The 18,990-nt window shown below is 51.0% G+C and overlaps 1 protein-coding gene across 1 annotated transcript; it reads right to left on the bottom strand.

Moving 5' to 3' along the window:
* Window positions 1–7,947: 7,947 nt before the first annotated feature.
* NR2F1 (nuclear receptor subfamily 2 group F member 1) lies at window positions 7,948–17,561 on the bottom strand. The gene is made up of 3 exons (XM_049867887.1): window positions 17,015–17,561; window positions 14,027–14,554; window positions 7,948–8,997 (listed from the first exon to the last, which is right to left on the bottom strand). The coding sequence occupies exons 1-3, from the start codon at window positions 17,472–17,474 to the stop codon at window positions 8,717–8,719; spliced, it is 1,269 nt and encodes a 422-aa protein (XP_049723844.1). The 5' UTR covers window positions 17,475–17,561; the 3' UTR covers window positions 7,948–8,716.
* Between the last annotated feature and the right edge of the window lie 1,429 nt (window positions 17,562–18,990).

Raw genomic sequence — 18,990 nt, 5'->3', positions numbered from 1 at the left:
CGCTTCGAGCCAAGCGCTCAGGCCCTAGGAATTCCCAAGCACCGCGGAAATTTCAGCGGGTTTCCCAGTCTAGAACCATGCTCAGAAAGCGTCCTCATTTGCCCTGCGTCGCTCGAGGACGCCGGCGCCCAGGATAAGGCAGTGGCGTGATAATTAATGGAATACAATATTTATGGTCCGGTGTATTGACTCTAAGGGTAGCGCGCCGTGTAGACAGTCCGTGGGGGTCTGACAAACCGGGGGTGAGTGAACAAACATAATGACCGGAGTATTTATGTCTATCCGATTTACTCACTTAAATCCGAGGTATGTAACATCATGATAAATATTAATATCCACCTAGATGGCCCCACAGCACCGCCGTTCTCCTAAGCTCTCCCTTCCTGAGCGCTGCCCTTTCCAAAAAGGCCAGAGAGGAGGTTTTTAACATAAAATGCTGCAAATATGAAAAATAGGTCACCAATAAAATTGGTCTCAGCATGGAGCGTAATTGCAACAAAGTGCCGCCGAGTAAAATCGAGGAGCGAGCTGGCTGAGGCGGCACAGTCGCGAACCATCTGGTGTGTATTAAAAGTGGTGCTGTAAATATTGCTGGGAGCTAATGCATTATCGGCGTCTATAAGTGCACAGGGCCTGTAAGCATTCCATATGTTAGAATATGTAGATCGGATGAGAGTAGAGAAAGGTGCCTTATCAATCACTGGTTTTCGAAGCATTGTTTTGCCCACTCTTTGTGGAATTTTGGCCAAAAATGTGTAGGATATTTATTTTCATTCTTTCCCCCATTCCCTCTTTTCTCGGATCGCTCTTCCTCTTTTTCTCGAGCTTTTCTCCCAGCTCCCTTCTTCCATCCCCTCCTCCTCTCTCCCTTTTCTCCAAAGGGGATAGGGCAGGCATTGCTGACGTCACTCACATCAGTAAAAGAGTAACTGTTTCAGAGAGAGGGAGAAAAAATTCATCTGTTTTTCATCAGTGCTAAAGTTTTGCCTCTTTAATAGAAATGAGCCGCCCAGCCGGAATACTCCTTCTGTTTTGAAGCTTATAACCCACCCCCATGGGGGAGGGTCGCAGAGGTTGGGAGGTGTTCTTATCTTGCGAGCTGAATCATCCTCTGAGTGGTTCTAATGCCAGAATCAGCTCGAATAGACGAAACCAATTAAAACAAGGTGCAAAGATGATGTCTTCTAGAGAAAATTTCACATCCACACCTCCTAGGCAACTTTTGCCAAGGAGGGTGGAGGGGTTCCTAGCTCTATGACACTCGGCTTTAAGTCCTGGAACTTCTTCCTTCTCTCCCATCCTCCCTCCCCAACCCCACCCCCCACATACCCAAACCGCCACACACAGCACAGCTAATAATTTTCCAGCTGTCACATTACTTTTCTGGGGGAAAACAGTTACAGTCCTCCTTTTCCTGATGATACCCTACAGTTAAGAGTTTAATTACTCCTCTCCTCTCCTCTGACACCTCCCTCCATATTCCTCAGCTACAAGCATTCACTCAAATCCAGCATTAGCAAATGGCCCTACATTGTCCCACAGAGATCATTTTCTCTCTCCCAAAGTTGGCCTGGTGTCTTTTTCAGTCTTCCTATTCCATGTCACCCTCCCCTTTTCCTTCCTTTTCTCCCCACTTCCCTCTCCTGTGCACACATACTACAAACCTCCAGCATTTGCAGTGTAGATAAACCTGCTGGTCATGACAACCCAAGTTCAATCAGCAAATAAATAAATCTCTTACTTTTTTTTGGCTGCCGGCTGCATTCCCCCTCTTGCCGCTGCCTCCTTTAATTATAGGAGCTATATTTCTTCCCTGGGAGATATTCAAGGGGATTTTTAGGTGGAAACTCGTTTCTGCTGAGTTATTTTGGAGCTAGGACCAGTGAGTGAGCGGCCCGTACCCAGAGGCTTTGAGTGAAGTGCAGATTGAGACATATCGAGTTCCCTCTAAAAGGATCATTTCATGTGGGAGGTTGGACACAAAGTTTGCACTCGTGACTGGCATTCCAGTGAGAGACATGCATATTTTAAAACAACAAAGCAAGCCGGAATGAAGGCTTAAAAGGGGAGGGGGAAAACTTGGAAAGAAGTTACTAAGTGACAAACATCTGTCAACATGGGATAATTTGTAGACTCCGATGTAAAACTATCTGCCTAGGTTGATGGAGTTCAAGGAGTGGGATCTAGGAGGGCGAGGAGGATAAGTATTTACCCCTGTGAGATTTGGTTAAAAGACACTTTCCCTCAAAATAGGTGTAATGTGATTAAAACTGCAGGATCAAGTATAATTTTTAAATGTTCCTTAGAATAGTGGTGGCTTCTAAGTTGCATATTTCTGATAATGCAAAATTAAGTCTGGTTTAGCTTTCAGAGATGTATTTTATTTAAAAAAAAAAGCAGTCAAGTAATAATCAGGACATTTATTTTAGAAAATGAAATGAAGTGCATCTCAGAACAAAAACAAAACCAAGCAGAAAAAAGGAGAGAAATGAAAAGCTCGAACTACCCTTAGTTGCTATGTTCTAGAAATCTTTAACTAAAAGTACCAGCCAAACATACAAACATCCACCTCTGTGAGTCAACAAGGAAAAATGGCAAAATATTTTCAGAGGATTTTCTCCCTGTTTAAGCTGGGAGTTGCAACAAGCATCTTACACTTTGAGAGAGAAAAAGCAAAAAAGTTCCCTCTCTAGGAAGGAAGTTTTTAAAAGCAGAGTGAAAGATCAGGCAAGATCCTGGTACATCTTTTTTTATATCCTAACTCTACAACAACCACATGGAAGTTGAGGCTCCAGCTTCCACCGAGAAATCTTTTTCTCCTCCAGATCTGAAGACAAAAGGAGAGGAGGCCTGGTGGTGAGCGGGATATCTCTGTTAGTTGTCAGCACAGGTCCATGGGTTAGGAATGCTAATGAGCCTCTTGGCCAGCTGAAGACTTGGTTCTCTCTCGCACACCCTGACGCTCGCACACACTCTTGCGAGCAGACTGACAAGCGCACAGACAGAGCTTCGTGCACGACCCCTGTCTCTTTCCTTTTTCCTCTGAGTCCAGAGATCGATCGCTGACCCCACCCTCGGGCCAACGCTTTATTTATCTGGCTGCGCAATGATATTATCAGCCTTAAACGTTATATACAGCAAATGTCTTCCTAAATCAACACAATAGATAGCTTGCAGAGACCAGACTGGTCTTTCTTAAAGAAATCCCTCGCTATCTCTCTCTCTTTTCTCCCTCTCCCTCCCCTCCACACACCCCTGCTCCTTCTTTACAACTGGGGGTATTTTACACCCTGGACTTTGAGATTTGATCGCTTGCTTTCAGCTGGGTTGGAGGAGGCCTTAGCAGACAAGGAGATGGATAGACACCATTATCCAGCCATCACTAAGATCCCCATCAGGGGTTCCCTTGTCAGCCGGATCCAACTGCCTGGACCCACTCTATTCACATGATCCAGATTTCTCAAAATTGGGGTAGAGGGGAAGGCGAGGGGTGGAAAACTAAGTGTGCAACCTTACACCGTGTTAATTGTTTTCTTTCCTCTCAATTACATTCATAAACCTATTTTCTGCATTGCATGTTATTTCTTTGTGCTTCAAAATTGAAACCACGTGCAGCCTTCTCCTCTCCGCACACACAATAAATGCTCTGCCCCCTCCCCCAACCCATCACACAACTATTTACATCTTGGTTACTCACTCCGCGCTCCGGCCCCCGGTGGAGAAATTGGCCCCATGGGATTAGGTGAGGTTTTGTGAAAGCATCTCTCAAATCCGTATCTCGGGTCCCCATCTCGGTGAGAGGCCCCTGGACTCGTCTAACGGGTCTCTCTCCCCTCCCCCTGCACAGGTGGTTGCGGCTTACACTGCGTGGGCTAGCAAGGGTACATCCAGGAAGAAAGGCAGCTCTGCAGTGTCCCGCTAGGCCCACCCGCCGCCCACCCCACACCCTGACACCCCGGCCAGCCGGGGTCAGCCGTGGCCCGTGAGCGCCCCTCTGCTGTCCCCTGGACCACGCGCCCAGGACGCAGCCTGTCCCGCGCAGGGGGCAGCAGCTCCCTGGGGAGCATTCCATCCCCAGGTCCTCCCAGGCAAAGAAGTCCCACCATAAATAAATAAAACTCCAAACGGGGAGGGAGAGCTGGAAAATGGATTCGCTGACAAGGAGAGATAATAAATGAGAGGCGCTTTCAGATAGATATCTCAGACGTGAAATTGCGCCCAGCTGGTTGTGTAAGCAAACAAATAGTTTCATGTTAGGAACTCTCAACTTGTGGCTTGATGAATAGAACACGACAGAGGTAAATGGGTCTTTAACTCATTTAGGAATACAACTCTTTGGCTTCCCAAGTAAAAGGCCCAGTGACGCCATGGATCCTGAGCAGGGCCTTTAACAAGAGTTTTATTAGTTCCCACTTGTGTCCCCCTTCACTCCCTCCCCACGCTCCTCAGGGTCTCCCATTTGTAGAGACTTTCAGGTGATTTGTTCTGAGGAATCTTGGAGCTTACAGGAGGAGAAACTGCCACTGTGGGAGATATAAAGAGTATCTACAAGAGGAGGAAGAGGACGATTTTTTTTTTTTTTAAGTTAACTTTGCACGTTCCAAGCGGAAGAGCTCAGGTGGTCTGAGATCCGGGGGCTCCAGAGCTCCAGAATCACTGAGCACAAAGCTGGGCTGTGGGGCCTCCAACAGCTCATCAAGGCTCTTTGGCTCTGGGAAGTTGCCGCCAGAGGCGGCTAGCCTGGACCAACCGGAGGGGCGGAGTCCCCGCAGTCCTGGTGGCCTGGAGGGACCGATATCCCCATCTCCTGGGCCTGGTGCCAGGTGAGATGTGCGTGTGAGGGGCGAAGGTCATATTTTTCTCCCCTTGTGTGCCAAGCCTCGTCCCCCAACTTCCCTGCTCCCGCAGTGGATAACCTGCAGCCTCTCCCTCCCCACCCCCAAGCAATTCCCAGAGGAGGGAAGGTCCTTCTGGAGATGGTTTTTTCTGATGTTTTCAGCAAAGCTCATGGCTAAAGTAATTTAACCGACTTCAAAGTCCCTAAAGTTCTCAGTCGCCCAGCAAGTGTTTGGGTTAGAAAAGGGAACGTTTGACTTTCATGTGTCACAGGTAATTTCCAGAGAAGTCGCCGTGTGTGGGCCGCTCTCCAACTGTTAAAATGTATATCCCCCGGCCCTAGGGACCCCTTCGGTTCTAGCCCGCCCAGTTAGCCCAGCCCTTCCTCCGGACTCATTAAAGCAAGGCCAGTCTGGGCAGGCGAGGCAAGGCTGCGTGCGCACCCTAAGGGATCGTCGGGCCTACACCTGTCTGCAGCCTCGCACCCAGGTTCCACGGCTCCCCCTGGCGCCCAGCACAAAGGCTGGCTCCTTGCGCAAGGGTCTCTGGGTCGCCACCCAGGCACAAGCGGCTCCCACCTGCTCCACCTCGTCACCTGCCCAGGTTCACGGCCCAGTAGTCTTTCAGGGTCTGGGGAGTCACAGAAGCCCTCGAACAAGGAGCCCAGGCAGCCTGGCACTAGTGAGCCGGACCCTCCGCCTTGTTGGGCCCTCACCCCGCCCCCAGTTCAAGTGTGGCCACCGATCAGCGAAGGCGAGGGAGCCTTTAGATGGCCAGAGCAGAGAGGACAGTTCCCGGATGCTGGAAGGCACAAACCGCTGCTTAGATGTGGCAGTCTCGCCTGCTAAACCTGCCTTTGACGCTTGCAGATCCACGGATCCCGACTGCACTGCCAGGGGAGCCTACAGCCTCCGGAAGAACTCAGCTTGTCCCGCAGGCGGGGGTGCCATGTGGGCCCGAGGTCTCCGGAAGGCTCTACCTGAATGAGGCCCACAGAGACCTCTGGCTGGGGAGAGAGGACTACATCTCTGTGTGCAATGCAGTGGGAAAAGCCCACTGCCTGGACCCCCCAGACGGGTCCTCCCAGCACTGGAGCTGAGCACCTCTTGTTTCTCGCGTCCCTCAGCCCTAGGTCCTCCTGGCTCCTAGACTGAGCAGGCCAGGGACCCTATGAGGTCATAGGAAGTCCTGCTCTTTTTCCTAAACTGTGCAGGCCGACTCTAGACTTGGGCCTAGGTTCAGAAAGGCCTCCGAGTTTCCCCAGGCCGTGAGCCATGGTTTCGGACAGTCGGGCAAGAGCCAAGTGGCCACTGCCACCTCCCCGCCCAGGATCAAGCACTGTACAAGTCTTGGGCCTCCGCTCCCGGCGGTTTCTGTACGCTGGGCGCCCTCGTCTTGGGCCACCATATTGAAGTTAATTGAAAAATAGGCTTTCGACCTACGAAAATGTTTATCTGTTTTCATCAGAGGGATCACACTGTAATGAATATATTTACATCTCATTTCAAGAAAGGCAGAAAAGATCAGTGAGCTCTTCTAGGTAGCTCGGTTGCCCTTCCCCCGTCGCGTCCCCGCTGCAGCTGGTCCCACCCCAATCCCCCTGGGAGGGCTCCCTGTGACTTCCTGAGAGGTCAGGGGATAAACTTGAGCTCTCCCACCCACCTCCCACCTTGGCTGCCCAACTTGCGGGGAAGTCAGCCTAGGCCCAAAGTTGTTGCCACTGGGCGTGGTGCAGAGGCTGTGGCCCGGGGCGGGGCGGGTGGGACAGGCTGAAGGGCAGGAAGGGCCCAAGGGCCTCCGCACCTCCCATCTTCTCCGCCCAGCCTCCAGGCCCCTGCGGATCTGGGTGCGAATAGTGGACCAGCAGGGGCTTCTCCATCCAGAGCGCAGTACTGTCCAGGCTGCTCTGCACTCAGAGCATTAAAAACCTCAAGCGCGTTGGAGTGTAAGCGCTTGTTAATGCAGTTTTTAAGGGTGGGGGGGGGGAACCTGGGCTCTTCTAGACACCAAATTGAAAGCAAAACATTCGAGTTACTTCTAAAAGTGAAGGTATTGCCTCATCGGGGCCTGTTTGGGGTTGGGGAGGAGGAGAGGCGAGAGGTGTTATTTTAAAAGATCTGGCTTTATTAATACGTTAAGAAAGAGCTCCCTTGGCAGTATGTGTTCTTGAAGCTCCGGATGGAATCCTATAAAACATTCATGCTCCAAAAGCTGTTACAGAGAGCTGCCCCCATGCACACACCCAACAAGAGGCCTCAGGGGTAGGCTTCTGCCTTTAAGGGGCCACTAGGGCCCAAATCCTGCTTCTGAGAAGAACTGGCTCCAGTCCAGCTCCCCCGCTCCCAGGCTCAGGGTCTACACCCCTAAGTGCCCCAGGGGGGGTCCTTCCATCCACCCACCAGAGCTTGAGAGCTCTCCAGGGAGCCACTGCCACAGAGCCTGAAAGGAAGGGCAAACCACAGCCAGCGCTTCAGCAGACCATAAGGGCGAGCAAAGCCAGGGCTCCTAGCGCTGAGGGTCAAACTCTCTTCCTGAGCTGGGTGGGAGGCGGGACCCTCCAACTGCTGGCATCCAAGTGCATGCAACACAGAGGCCTGAGAATCTCTCCCTCTCCCCAGGGCTGCTCCTCCACATCTTTTCCCAGCCTCCCCTCAGGGCAAGTTCCCTCCTGCAGCCAGTCAGTCCTTGGCCTTGGTGCTGCTGCTCAGTCATTAAAGAAGGCGGTGCCCCTGAGCTTGTTGCATGGAGACTTGCCCCGGGCGCGACCCAACCTGCCCCAGCCCCAGGCCCAGCTGCTCAAGGAGCTACCTAGAGCCAACGAAGTCTCAAGGGCTGCTGTCTGATGCCCAGGCCCCATGGCCTCTCCACTGAACCTGGCCCATGCAGAGCCTAGCCTCCCATGTTTACAAAGCCAAGGCTGTGGCTTGATTTCGGACATAAATTTCAGACAACCTGGCTATGGACCTTATCTCAGCCCTCACCCCACCCCCCAGAAATTCATTTCTAATGGTAATTAAGGTGGAAATTAATTGAGGGGTTCTCTTGCACTGATGACATCTGTCAAGCAACCAGACACGTGGTTTTTGCTAAATTCTTTTATTTTTGTTTAAATTTTCACTTCAATTTTAATTCTTGAAGAACAGCCTTGACAACATATATCGCACTCATTATAAGAAGCAAAGGGTTATATCAAAAATTATTAGTATAGAATCACAGGAAATCTGGTTTGGAACCAGAAAAAAATACAAAACAGATATAGATACATAGACACAGGACAATTTTTTTAATAATTATTTGGAAAATGTTATTTTCCCCTAATTCTTGTTTCCTTTTTTCCTTTATGCGCATACGATGTTTAAATTTTACAAAAAAATGAAAATAAAGACTAATATTTTACAAAATGAATAACAATGTTCGGGGTGGGTGAGTGTGTGTGTTTCTACATAGGATTCAGCCCACTTCCATGTGTGTGGTTTTCTGTACAGAATATATCCACATCCGTCCACAATAATTCCTGGAAGGTCCATCAGTCTCCTGTTTTATTAAAATTCTCATGGTCCTCTCTTCCAATTGTGTTTTTTTTTTTTTTCCTTTTTCTCAACAGACTCAAGATCCTTTTTTCTTTCCTTTCCAACGTGCGCACAGATCTGATCCTAAACGAGTCTGTTTTTCTCCTGGTTTGCAGCTCAGGTTGCACTTCTGCTGGGTGGGCTGCTCCTGTCCCAGGCCTCCTCCCCCCCCTCGTCCCCCCGCCCGGCCCGGCCTGGCCCGCCGCACCCGCGTCAGCCGACCGGGGCGTCCCCGCGGCTTTGGAGTCTTTCGCCCAGGCTGGTCCCCTGAGTCTCTAGGGAGGCGGGGGCAGGTGGGAAGCGCCCGAGGTCTAGGAGCACTGGATGGACATGTAAGGCCAGTTGAAGCTGCTCCCAGACAGTAACATATCGCGGATGAGAGTTTCGATGGGGGTTTTACCTACCAAACGGACGAAGAAGAGCTGCTCGATGACCGAGGAGGACACGGTACGCAGCGAGGGCAGTCGCAGCAGCAGTTTGCCGAAGCGGCTCGGCTGGTTGGGGTACTGGCTCCTCACGTACTCCTCCAGGGCACACTGCGACTTCTCCTGCAGGCTCTCGATGTGGGCGGCATCGGACAGGCCACAGGCGTCTGCCCCAGCAGCCACACCAGCGAAAGATGAGGGAGGGGGGACACGGTTAGGTCAGCGAGCAGTGGAGGCCAAACGACAAGCCACCAAAAAATAAATAAATAAAATAAAAACAATTAAAAAAAGAGAAAAGGAAATTAAAAAAAAAAATCTTTCCCTCTATCCTTCCCCAATCCCTTCTTCACCATCCCCTTCCCCCAGCCCCAACTACAAATAAAAACGTATCAAACCCTCACCAAACCTAGGGGAGCTGGAGAGAGAAGCACACACAGCAGAGGTAGCAACCTCTCTAGTTCTTTTGTTTTTCCGCTTTCACCTTTGGATTAAATAATGTAGGATGCTGCAGCCATCTCTGCTGTTCGGAGCACCCTGTCCTCAGCCTGCAGGGGAGCATCTTTCTGGCTGTGCTCATTAAAGAGAGGACTTTTGCCCCCTTTGCCCCTGATTTCCGGGTGTTCAGGAGCCCTAAAGAAACATGCAGCCTGGAGGCAACTAAAGGCTTCTTGGAGTCCCCTCTCAAGCCCAAATGACTCCAATCGGAAATCTCAAGGAAAACTTAGATTGTGTAGTGAACAAACACACTGGGGGGTGAGGAATCCTGGGCTGGCAGTGCCTGGAATCAGATCAAGCCCATGTTTTAGCAATATAGGATTTGAGATCCACTATCTATGCAAGCAAGGACTCTGTGGCAAATCCTCGGTGAGGGTGTACACTTCTATCTGTGCCTCAGATCAAGTAATTGAAAATTGGTCACATCTCTGTAAGCTGTATAATAATCAGGAGGAATATGGCTCAGTTACTCCAGGCTGCAGAAAGGAAGCATCTTCAATGATCAGACACAAAGCTGGGCTAGAGGCAGCTGCTGCTGGGGCTTCAGAGATGGGGGGGCGGGGGAAAGGTGCGGGAATATAAGGAGAGAGCCAGCTTGTGGCAGGACCAAGGGAGAAAAAGGCACCTCTACACAAGGATGGCATCTCAAAAACTGTGTTTTTAACTCACATCAACCAAGGCCCTTTACGGTCCTCTAAAAATATTTAAAGACAACGTATTATAGTAACTAAACTAGAGGCAGGCAAATGAAGGGGATGGTGGAATCAGAGGAACAGAACGAAGGCTTCCTCTCCTAGTTCAAATACCCATGTTGTTTCTTATATTAATAATAAATATTTAAAAAAAACAGGAGGATCACAGAGGAGCCCTTAGCCAGTCGAAAGGTTGACTAGAGATCAAAGGCAGAGTTTGCTAATATATAGATCTGGGGAGAAACTCATGCATGGTAATGCCCCCCCAAAGGACATTGTATAATTGTGAATGGGCAGGTGTGACCCTAGGAAGACACAACAAATGATTCAAAGGAAAGCCTGTGTGTGCTGAGTTTCTCAGCTTTACATCTTTATATTTCAAGAACTGGGATTTACAAAGCATTCTAACACCTTCATCTACAAGGCTATGGCCTCGAGCAAAAATACAAATAAAACTAGAGATAATTCAAAAACTTCTGAGGGAAGTCCCCTTTGACCCCAGATCCAGACTAGGTTCCTCTCAGATGTCTAATTACTCTAGCCAGCTGCTGGGGCGCATCTGCACTGGACTGTTTTAGAAAGTCACTGGTTTTACCGCTAGCAGGAGCAGGACAGGAGCTCTCTGGAGTTTCACAGCTTAGAGAGAGGACCATCAGGTCTGCCCTTGGCCTTGCGGCTAACCTGGCCCCACTAAATGGCAGACCCATATTTACATATATCTTGCTTTACCTGCATTATCTTCCCATAATGCCACAGGATCCCTTTCAGTCCCAAAGAATGCAATATGAACAGGACCCACAAGACCCATAAGGCATCCCCTTCAGGTCAGTAAAATACGTACCTGATATTTACCATTGTAGCTAGCAGAGTGAAAGTTCACTACCCCACTCCTAACTAGGCTACTCTAAGGGGCGGGGCGGGGGGGGGGTGTCCAGGGAAGGCATGCTTGGGCCCTGTGCTGGCTGCTTCCATTTTCCTTCCTCCTCTGGAGGAGGGATGCCTATAGCTGGGCCAGGCTGCCAAGTACAAGGGAGCCAGCCCTGTGGCCTTTCTCCATGAGGACCTTGTTCTGGCCTGGCTTCCCCCTCTAGATATTCATTCATCCCCTCCCATTGCAACAGGATTTTCCCAACGTTGGAAGAGGGTATGGGCTCTCAGACCAATGGGATGGCTGTGCGAGCTGAGCTAGGTGAGCAAGAGGTATACTGCAGTACACATTTGCACTCCATGAGTTATACTCCAGATAAGAAAAGAAGGCAGAATGTGCAAAATCCATATCCCACTTTTTATTATACAGTAGTGTCAGTGTGGGAACCTTCAATATTTCTTCTACGGTGTATGGAAAAGAAATTATGTAAATAAATAACCATTACTGCTCAGGCCCTCCCGGTTTAGCCTTTGTAGTGTGGAGAATGTATTTCATGTTGTGCATTCAGAAGAGTTTAGTGTTCAGGAAATATAGATGTAATCAGCTGCCATAACTAGAAATCAAAGTTATTATTGCACTGAAAATGGATTTATTGTATTTATGTTAACTAGATGGCTCCTTTCACGGAAAGTCTCATTTATTTGAAAGAATATTTTGGTGTATGAATTAATGAATTTTTTTTAAAAAAAAAAGTAAGTTCAGGTCACGACCTAATCCTTGGATGCAGTCCAGAATATTAAGGATTAAACATACCATCCGGAGGCCAAATGTGAAAACCACCACAGGGGACCCCCGTGCCAGCTTCAAATACTTAGCCGGAGCAAACCACATTGGACAATATGTCTAAAACTGTCTTTTCCATCATTCAAAGTTTGCTTAAAAGTTGGATGACTTTGAGAAGGCTTCCCATGAATTCCCTTCTGGCTAGCAATCAAAACAAGTTTAGTCAAAAGTGGAAATGTGTTGTATGGAGAAGGGGGGTGAATTACTATTGACAGCTCTATTTCCATTTTCAGATATTCTGCTCGCAATTTTCCAACAAAATAATGTTATTGTTCACTTCTAGACACCCCTTGCACCCTGAAGACTTGGTTCAGCCAAGTACTTTGGGAAAACTTTTTTTTTTAAAGGAACACTTTTCACAGGCATGTTTTAGAATGGAAAGTAGAAAGAAAAGCATTACTAATTCTACAATCTTCTCTGCAGTCTGCACAGTCCTTGCCTCTCTCTGAGAAAGGGCATGAGATCAGAAAAGTCAAGGGGGTTCAAAGAACCTCAGGGGGGACAAGGGAAAGGGAGGGGAGATCTTTTTTGAGAAGACCTCTGTCCAGCTCCAAGTCACATTTTGCTTCAAAACTCCTCGTTGGATGAGATTTAAAACCCCCAGCTTCCCTGACACTGGCCTGCTTCCTGATGAATTTGGCTAAAGAGTTGGGTAGTGGAGCGAGCCAGGCCCCAGCCTGCCAGAGCTAAAGCAGTCTGGTCGCTGCTTCCCAGGCTCTTTGTCACTTTTGAAAAACACGTTTCCATCAAGAAGACTTATTAAGATAAAATGCATTCAAACACCGAGGAGGCTATTCAATAAATCTTCCATTTGTTTTAAGGTTCGCACTTTATCCTCTTGGAAAGAATAACTCCCTCTTCCACTAGCAGACCTGCATTTGCACTGAAAGTAAAAGGGGGGCAGTCCAAGTCCACGGCTCTGGCCACCCTGCATACAAATGAGATGCTCCTGTCTAAATAAATTATCTGCTGCTCAGATCGATATTAATACTACATTTGCTACATTACAATATTGTGCAAATTTAAGAGTCATTTTAATACAATGTAAATACGATTCTTCACGCATGAAAGCTAAGAAATATTGATAGATTATACCACTGCTTACTGTTCAACAAGGCCTTGGGAAAAGGGTTTTGCCATCTTTGCTCAAGAATGGTTTTAATTTGGCCTTTGGAGGGCCTGGCTCTAGGACAGATTTATTAGGAAGGTTTATTTGTTCACTGAGCGGAGGAATTAAAAACAATAGTGCCAATAATGGTGGTAAAACTGCAGCTAACACTAGTCACAGTGGGCAGGGCCCAAGACAGAGTCTGAGCAGCTCAGCTCCTCACCAGCAGCCTTTCTGGCTTTGTTTATATTTCCCCCCATTACCTGCTGTCCCGGGTGTTTATATGTTTCCCCCTTGCAGGTTACAATAATAAAAGGCGGCAGTGTTCTCAGAGGCTCAGACCAGAGCCCTTCAAAGGCAACGTTAATGCACTTTCCTGGAAGTTAATTTGAACCATCTATCATAAGAGAAATTGTTAACATGCATGTTACCACCGCCTACACTTAATTTGATATTTTTAAGGCAATCTGTTAAATTTCCAATATTTGGGTGTTTTGCATAGCCGTGAGATTTATCTCCAGGTCGGAAATCCTCCCATACTTGCGGGTCCTGCGGTATTGCTTTTGTTTTTTATCTTTCTTGTTTAGATCGAATCCGTTTTTTACGACCCTCAATAACCCCAGCAACTGCAAACATGAATGGTTTCCGATAAGGGAAAATCAGGCAGCAATAAAGCGGGATTATTTATGATTTATTTGTGCATATACTTCTCTTTCCATCTCTCTGTGTGTGTCTATGTGTGTAGGGAAACTCATCCAGGGAGGGTGCCACACAGAGGAGAAAGCCACATTCCCACGTTCTCTTGCTTCCCTCTCCTCCCCCAGAAACGCCGAGCTCTGGCTCACACACAGGCGCACACACACACCGCACACACGCGCAGCCAGACGGATCCACAGCACCGCCTCCCACACTCACAGACACACACCCGCCTCCGGAGCGGCCCCGCGCCGGGGGCCAGACCTCCAGGCCCAGCCACCCGCAGTCCGCGCCCGCGCCGCCTCTGCTCTCGCACCGCCGCGCTCTCAAGATGGCAGCGGCGCGTCTAGCCGCGTCCCCGCGCCGGGGCCGCAGGGCGCGGGCCAGACCCGAGGTCTGTTGAGCACCGGGCCGGGCGCGGCGGTGGCACAGGTGGCCCCGGGGGGCCGGGGCGGGCTGTGCGGGGCCTGCCCTCCCCGCGACCGCAGCCTCACCTGACGTGAACAGCACGATGGCTTTGAGACAACTGTACTCGGCTGAGTCGACGTGCAGAGCCTTGAGCTTCTCCACCTGCTCCTGGAAGATGCGGATGTGGTCCATAAAGGCCACGACGCGGTCGGCGGACATGGGTGACGCGTGCAGGCCGGCGGCGGCCAGCAGCGGCGCCACGTGCAGCGGCATGGAGCATTGGGCCGCGTTGAGCACGAATAGCTCGCTCCAGGTGAGGCGCAGCAGGGACACCTGGTCGGTGATCTGCAGATCCGGGAAGAAGGGAATATTGCGGGCCCACTCGACGGCGCTGAAGAGCAGGCGCGCGGCCAGCTCGCAGATGTTCTCGATGCCCATGATGTTGTTGGGCTGCATGCACTGGCTGCCATAGCGAGACGTGGGATAGGGCTCTGCGCGCAGCAGCAGCGAGATGTAGCCTGACAGGTAGCAGTGGCCGTTGAGGGGGTCCCCGTTGGTGAGCGCGTACTGGCCTGGGTTGGGCTGGGTTGGAGGCATTCTTCCTCGCTGAACCGCTGACAAAAAGAAAGAGAGAAAAGAGGCAATGTGCATCCAGGGGGCTTGCGAACATCGCCGCGCCGCAGAGCACCCGACACAAAGCGAAGGCTTTTCCCGCAGCCACACGCGCCCCGCGCACCTTCTCTCACGCGCTCGCTCTCACTCACAGACCACACCGCCAGGAGAGCTGGGGTAAGGCCCTCCAGCTCCACCGCCCGTTTTGCCCGTCCGTCGCCTGCCCTTTTGGTCACCCCAACCCTGCCGGAACCAGGCCTGACTTCAAGGCCCCCAGCCGGGCATGGCCAGCAGAGCTCCTGACGCCAAGAAAGCGCCAACCCCTCCACCACCAAGGAGGAACACACAGAAAAATGAAACCCCACTCACCCCTCCAGACCGAAACAAATCAGGGTTTAAAAAATATATATAGGCGAAACCGGAGAGAGGTTGTGGTTCTAGGCAAATGCCTAGCGGCCTCCTTATTTGTAAGCAAGCAGCGTTTTGCTTATAAAATGTTTCCATATTCTCTAAAAATGCTATAGGGTTATCCTTAAAATAGATACAAGTTACATACCCTCGTAACCACTTAAAACTTTTTGAGTAGAGAGCAAGTATTCTGCACCCCTCCCCTCTTCCCTCCTCCTCGTCGCCCCACACAAAGTTCTCACTGTTAAAAGCGACAGAAAATGGAATATTTTCAAGAAAAAAAGTTGAACTTACAGTAGCCAAACATTATTGAAAAAAGTGGGAAATATAATTAATTTCTGTCCTGCGCCGTGCCACTGCAACCTGCAGCCAGCTTTTGCCCAGTGAATGCACGAGCTTGCAACTGCAAAAACACTGGATTCATTAACCATCTGAATGCAAAACGTAAGCATGCTTTGAGTTCTTAAAGCTGACCAAAGTTTTTTTTTTTAATGTGTATGTTTTACTTCAACACTGCCGGTGTTTTAAATTGCCATGTAAACAAAGGCAACTTTCTGAAAAGTTAGGGCTACTGAACTCTCCCCCTCAACAAATTAATATAGATATGTCCATGTACACGTAGCTGTCTTATTTCAGTCTGTGCACTGTTTTCTTAAGTTTGCTTTGATTCTAATTTTAATGCAAGTTCCAGTGCAATTTAAGCTCTTGAAACATAATAGATAGAATACTTTTTTCTAATTATAGTTTTGAACTTGGCAGTTATTTTTCAATTAAATGAGAGCACAATTCAAAGTTTTTTTTTTTCCTCAGATGCCTACAAAATCTCCCTGGAGCTAGAAATGAAGTCATCATATTTGCCTCCTCCTTGAAATCTGAAGGAATTTAATTTCTTTTCTTGTGGCATATAAAATATCATTTTAAAGTCAATTACAAGAAGGAGTAATCTGAGTTCTACAAAATTGTCTGGCTCGCTAATTTGACCATAAGACATCTTCAACGACTGTTAGGAGATAAACTTTAACTGTGAACAGCTAAATACATTTATAAGGAACTACTGCATCTCTTGCCACATGAACATGAAACATATCTAAATCCAACATCAAAAGTTGTGTTAAAAAAAAAAACCACAAACAACAAACCCATACAACACAGGGATTAAATGACGTGAAAGCGCATGCCAGCTGCAGTCTGTGCATTATAGCCAAATCAGAAGGATCGGTAAATGCGTAGTAAATTGTAATTTGTATGCAGTATTTAAGCAGAGGGTGGAGTTTGATGAAGAAATAAAAGGAGTATCATGCTTTAAAAAAAATGACACAACTATGAAAGCACGGTTCAGTCACAAACTTTCCTTTCACAGTAGAGGGGTGAACACAAGGCCACAGCTCCAGAGGAGGCGGCCCCAGCTCCGTGGAGAGGAGAGGGAACCAGTGAACAGGCTAGAAGCCCCCCTTCCCCCCTAATTAGACCTACAAGTGCAATAAATCTCACTCCTCTTTTTCCAAGCTAAGCTTCCAAAAGGATGATGGCAGCAATGAATCTACGGTTCAGGGTACTCCAGTCCCCAGCCCTCTCCCATTTTAAATAAAGAGTATGAAGAGGTGGAGGAGAAAGTGGAATGAAAAAACACAGACACAGAGTTTTCTGGGGAAATAAGCACCCCCTCCCCAAGTTCATGCCAGCACAGCCCCAAGCATCCTCACGCACACCCGGAAAAGGGACACACACCGAGCACATCCAAGACAGAGGGAGGGAGGGGATTTTAAGCCATAGCTCACGATCCCAGGGACACAATCCCGAGCAGGCAGCGGGCGGGGTTGGGGAGCCGGGAAGAGTAGCGCAGACCGGGAGGGGGAGGCAGCGGCAGCGAGCTGGGGGGTGGGGGGGGGGGAGGTGGGAGACGCAGGGGGAGGAAGGCAGAGGGAACAGGGGAAGGTGGGATGGACCGGGACCGCTGAAGCCCCAGTCCCACATAGCAGCCACCCCCGCGAGATAGAAAGAGGGCCGGGGAGCCGGACGAAGCGCGGGGAGAGAAGCAGAGAAGAAATATTCACCTTCCCGCCTCATGCCCACTTTGAGGCACTTCTTGAGGCGGCAGTATTGGCACTGGTTGCGGTGGTGCTGGTCGATGGGACAGTTCCTGTTGGCACGGCATGTGTAAGTTAAGTTCCTGCGGACGCTCCTCTTGAAGAAACTTTTGCAACCCTCGCAGGTGAATTGGCCGTAGTGCTTGCCGCTCGACTTGTCCCCGCACACCACGCACTCGATGTGCTGCTGGCTCTGGCCCGAGCCGGGCGGGCCCTGGCCCTTGTCCCCCGCCGTGCCGGGGGTGGCGGGCGCTCCCGGCTGGCCCGGGGTCTGCGGCGTGTGCGGCGCGCCCGAGCCCGCCTGCTGCTGCTGCTCGCCGGCGCCGCCGCCGCCGCGGGCCGCCTGCGCTGCGGGGTTGGGGCCGCCGGGGTTGCCCCCGGCCACGTCGTCCTGCGGATCTCGCCAGCTGCTAACTACCATTGCCATATCTTTGGGCCCGGGGAGCGCTGGGGGGGAGCCGAGCTGCTCGCCGAGGGCCGCGGGGCGCGCGAGCGCGCGGGGAGGGGAAGGGGAAGGGGGAGGGGGAGGGGGAGGGGGCGGGGGGCCCGCCGGGCGCCCCGGGGTCGCCGGAGCCGAGCCCGAGCCGGGCACCGGCCGCTGCCTCTGCCGCCGCCGCCGCCGCCGCAGCTACTGCCTCGGCCGCCCCGCTGCTGCTGCGCGCCCGCCCGCCCTGCTGGCGTTTTGTTGTGGTTCCTGCTGTTTTCTTTCTTTTTGCAGCCCCCCCAGGCTCTCAGGCTCCCCCCCACACCCCTTCTCCCCTCGCCCGCTCCCCCCGCGCTCGGTTCCTGGGGGGGCCGCGCTCTCCTTCCCCCCCTCCCCACCCCCCCGACGAGCAAGCTCCCTTCTCTCGCTTTTTTCTTCTTCCCCAAGTTGCAAAATCAGAAATGGCACAGGCGGCAGCGGGGAGCGGCGCGGGGCGCTGCGCCGGGGGCGGCGGGCATGGGCCACGGCGCGCGCACACACTCGCCCTCCGCCTCGCCCGCACCCCCGCGCACACACACACTCGCACACACACTCGCTCACCCGCGCCGGGCGCCCTCCCGCCCGCCGGCCGCCGGGGCTAAGCGCAGCGCGCGGGCTGAGCCGACATAGAGGAAGCCGGCGAGGGCGGAGGCGGCGGCGGAGGCGGTGGCGGCGGTGGCTGAGGAGGAGGTCGCGGCTGCAGGCGCCGCTGGAGCCGCCGCCTCAGCAGCTGCGGCGAGCGCCTCTGGAGGAGCCGGGGCCGAGGCCGGAGTCGGAGCTGGAGCCGGGGCTGCAGTCGGAGCGCGAGCCGGGCTTGGAGCCGCCCGCGCCGCCGCCGCTGTCCCGGCGGGAGCCCTTGCCCGGCTCGGGAGTGCGGGAAGCGTGGGGAGCCGAGCAGGGCGCGGGGCGAGGCTGCCGGCAGCGATCAGGGCGCGCGGGTGTCTGGGGGCCAGGTCCAGGGCCGGACGCAGCCAGCCATTCAGGAAGGCAGCGCTGGAGAGCGGGAGGCAGCCGGCGGGGAGGATCACACACTTTGCTCTTTTTGTTGTGCCGGTGGCGCCGAGCTCTCGCTGCCTTCTTTCAGGAGGTGATGGAAGGGGGAGAAAAATACGGGATAATTCACGCCGGCGACGAATTCACGGCGAAATAGAAAAAAATAAAAATCAGAGGAAAAAGAATTGCAAAAAAAAAAAAAAAAAATAGACGAGAGAGACATCCAAAGTAGGTCGAATAAATAATCCTCTTCTTTTCCTCTTTCTTGCTTCTTCTTCTGCTTCTTCTGCTATAACACACAGAGCTAGTTAAAAAACCCTGGAGATCGCCCAAAAATGTTCTTTTTTTAGTATTTTAAATAAGTGCTCTTCAGCCGGGAACCAACACCCTCCCTCCAAAAAAAATTTAAAAAAAAGAAAAAAATCATATATGTATAAAATTACGATAAGAAGAATACGAAGGGGGTGTCTCCTCCTTTTTTTTTTTT

This window comes from Elephas maximus, chromosome 2 (genome assembly GCF_024166365.1).
Source record: "Elephas maximus indicus isolate mEleMax1 chromosome 2, mEleMax1 primary haplotype, whole genome shotgun sequence".
Classification (NCBI taxonomy): domain Eukaryota; kingdom Metazoa; phylum Chordata; class Mammalia; order Proboscidea; family Elephantidae; genus Elephas; species Elephas maximus.
This window is presented reverse-complemented; position numbering and strand designations above follow the sequence as displayed.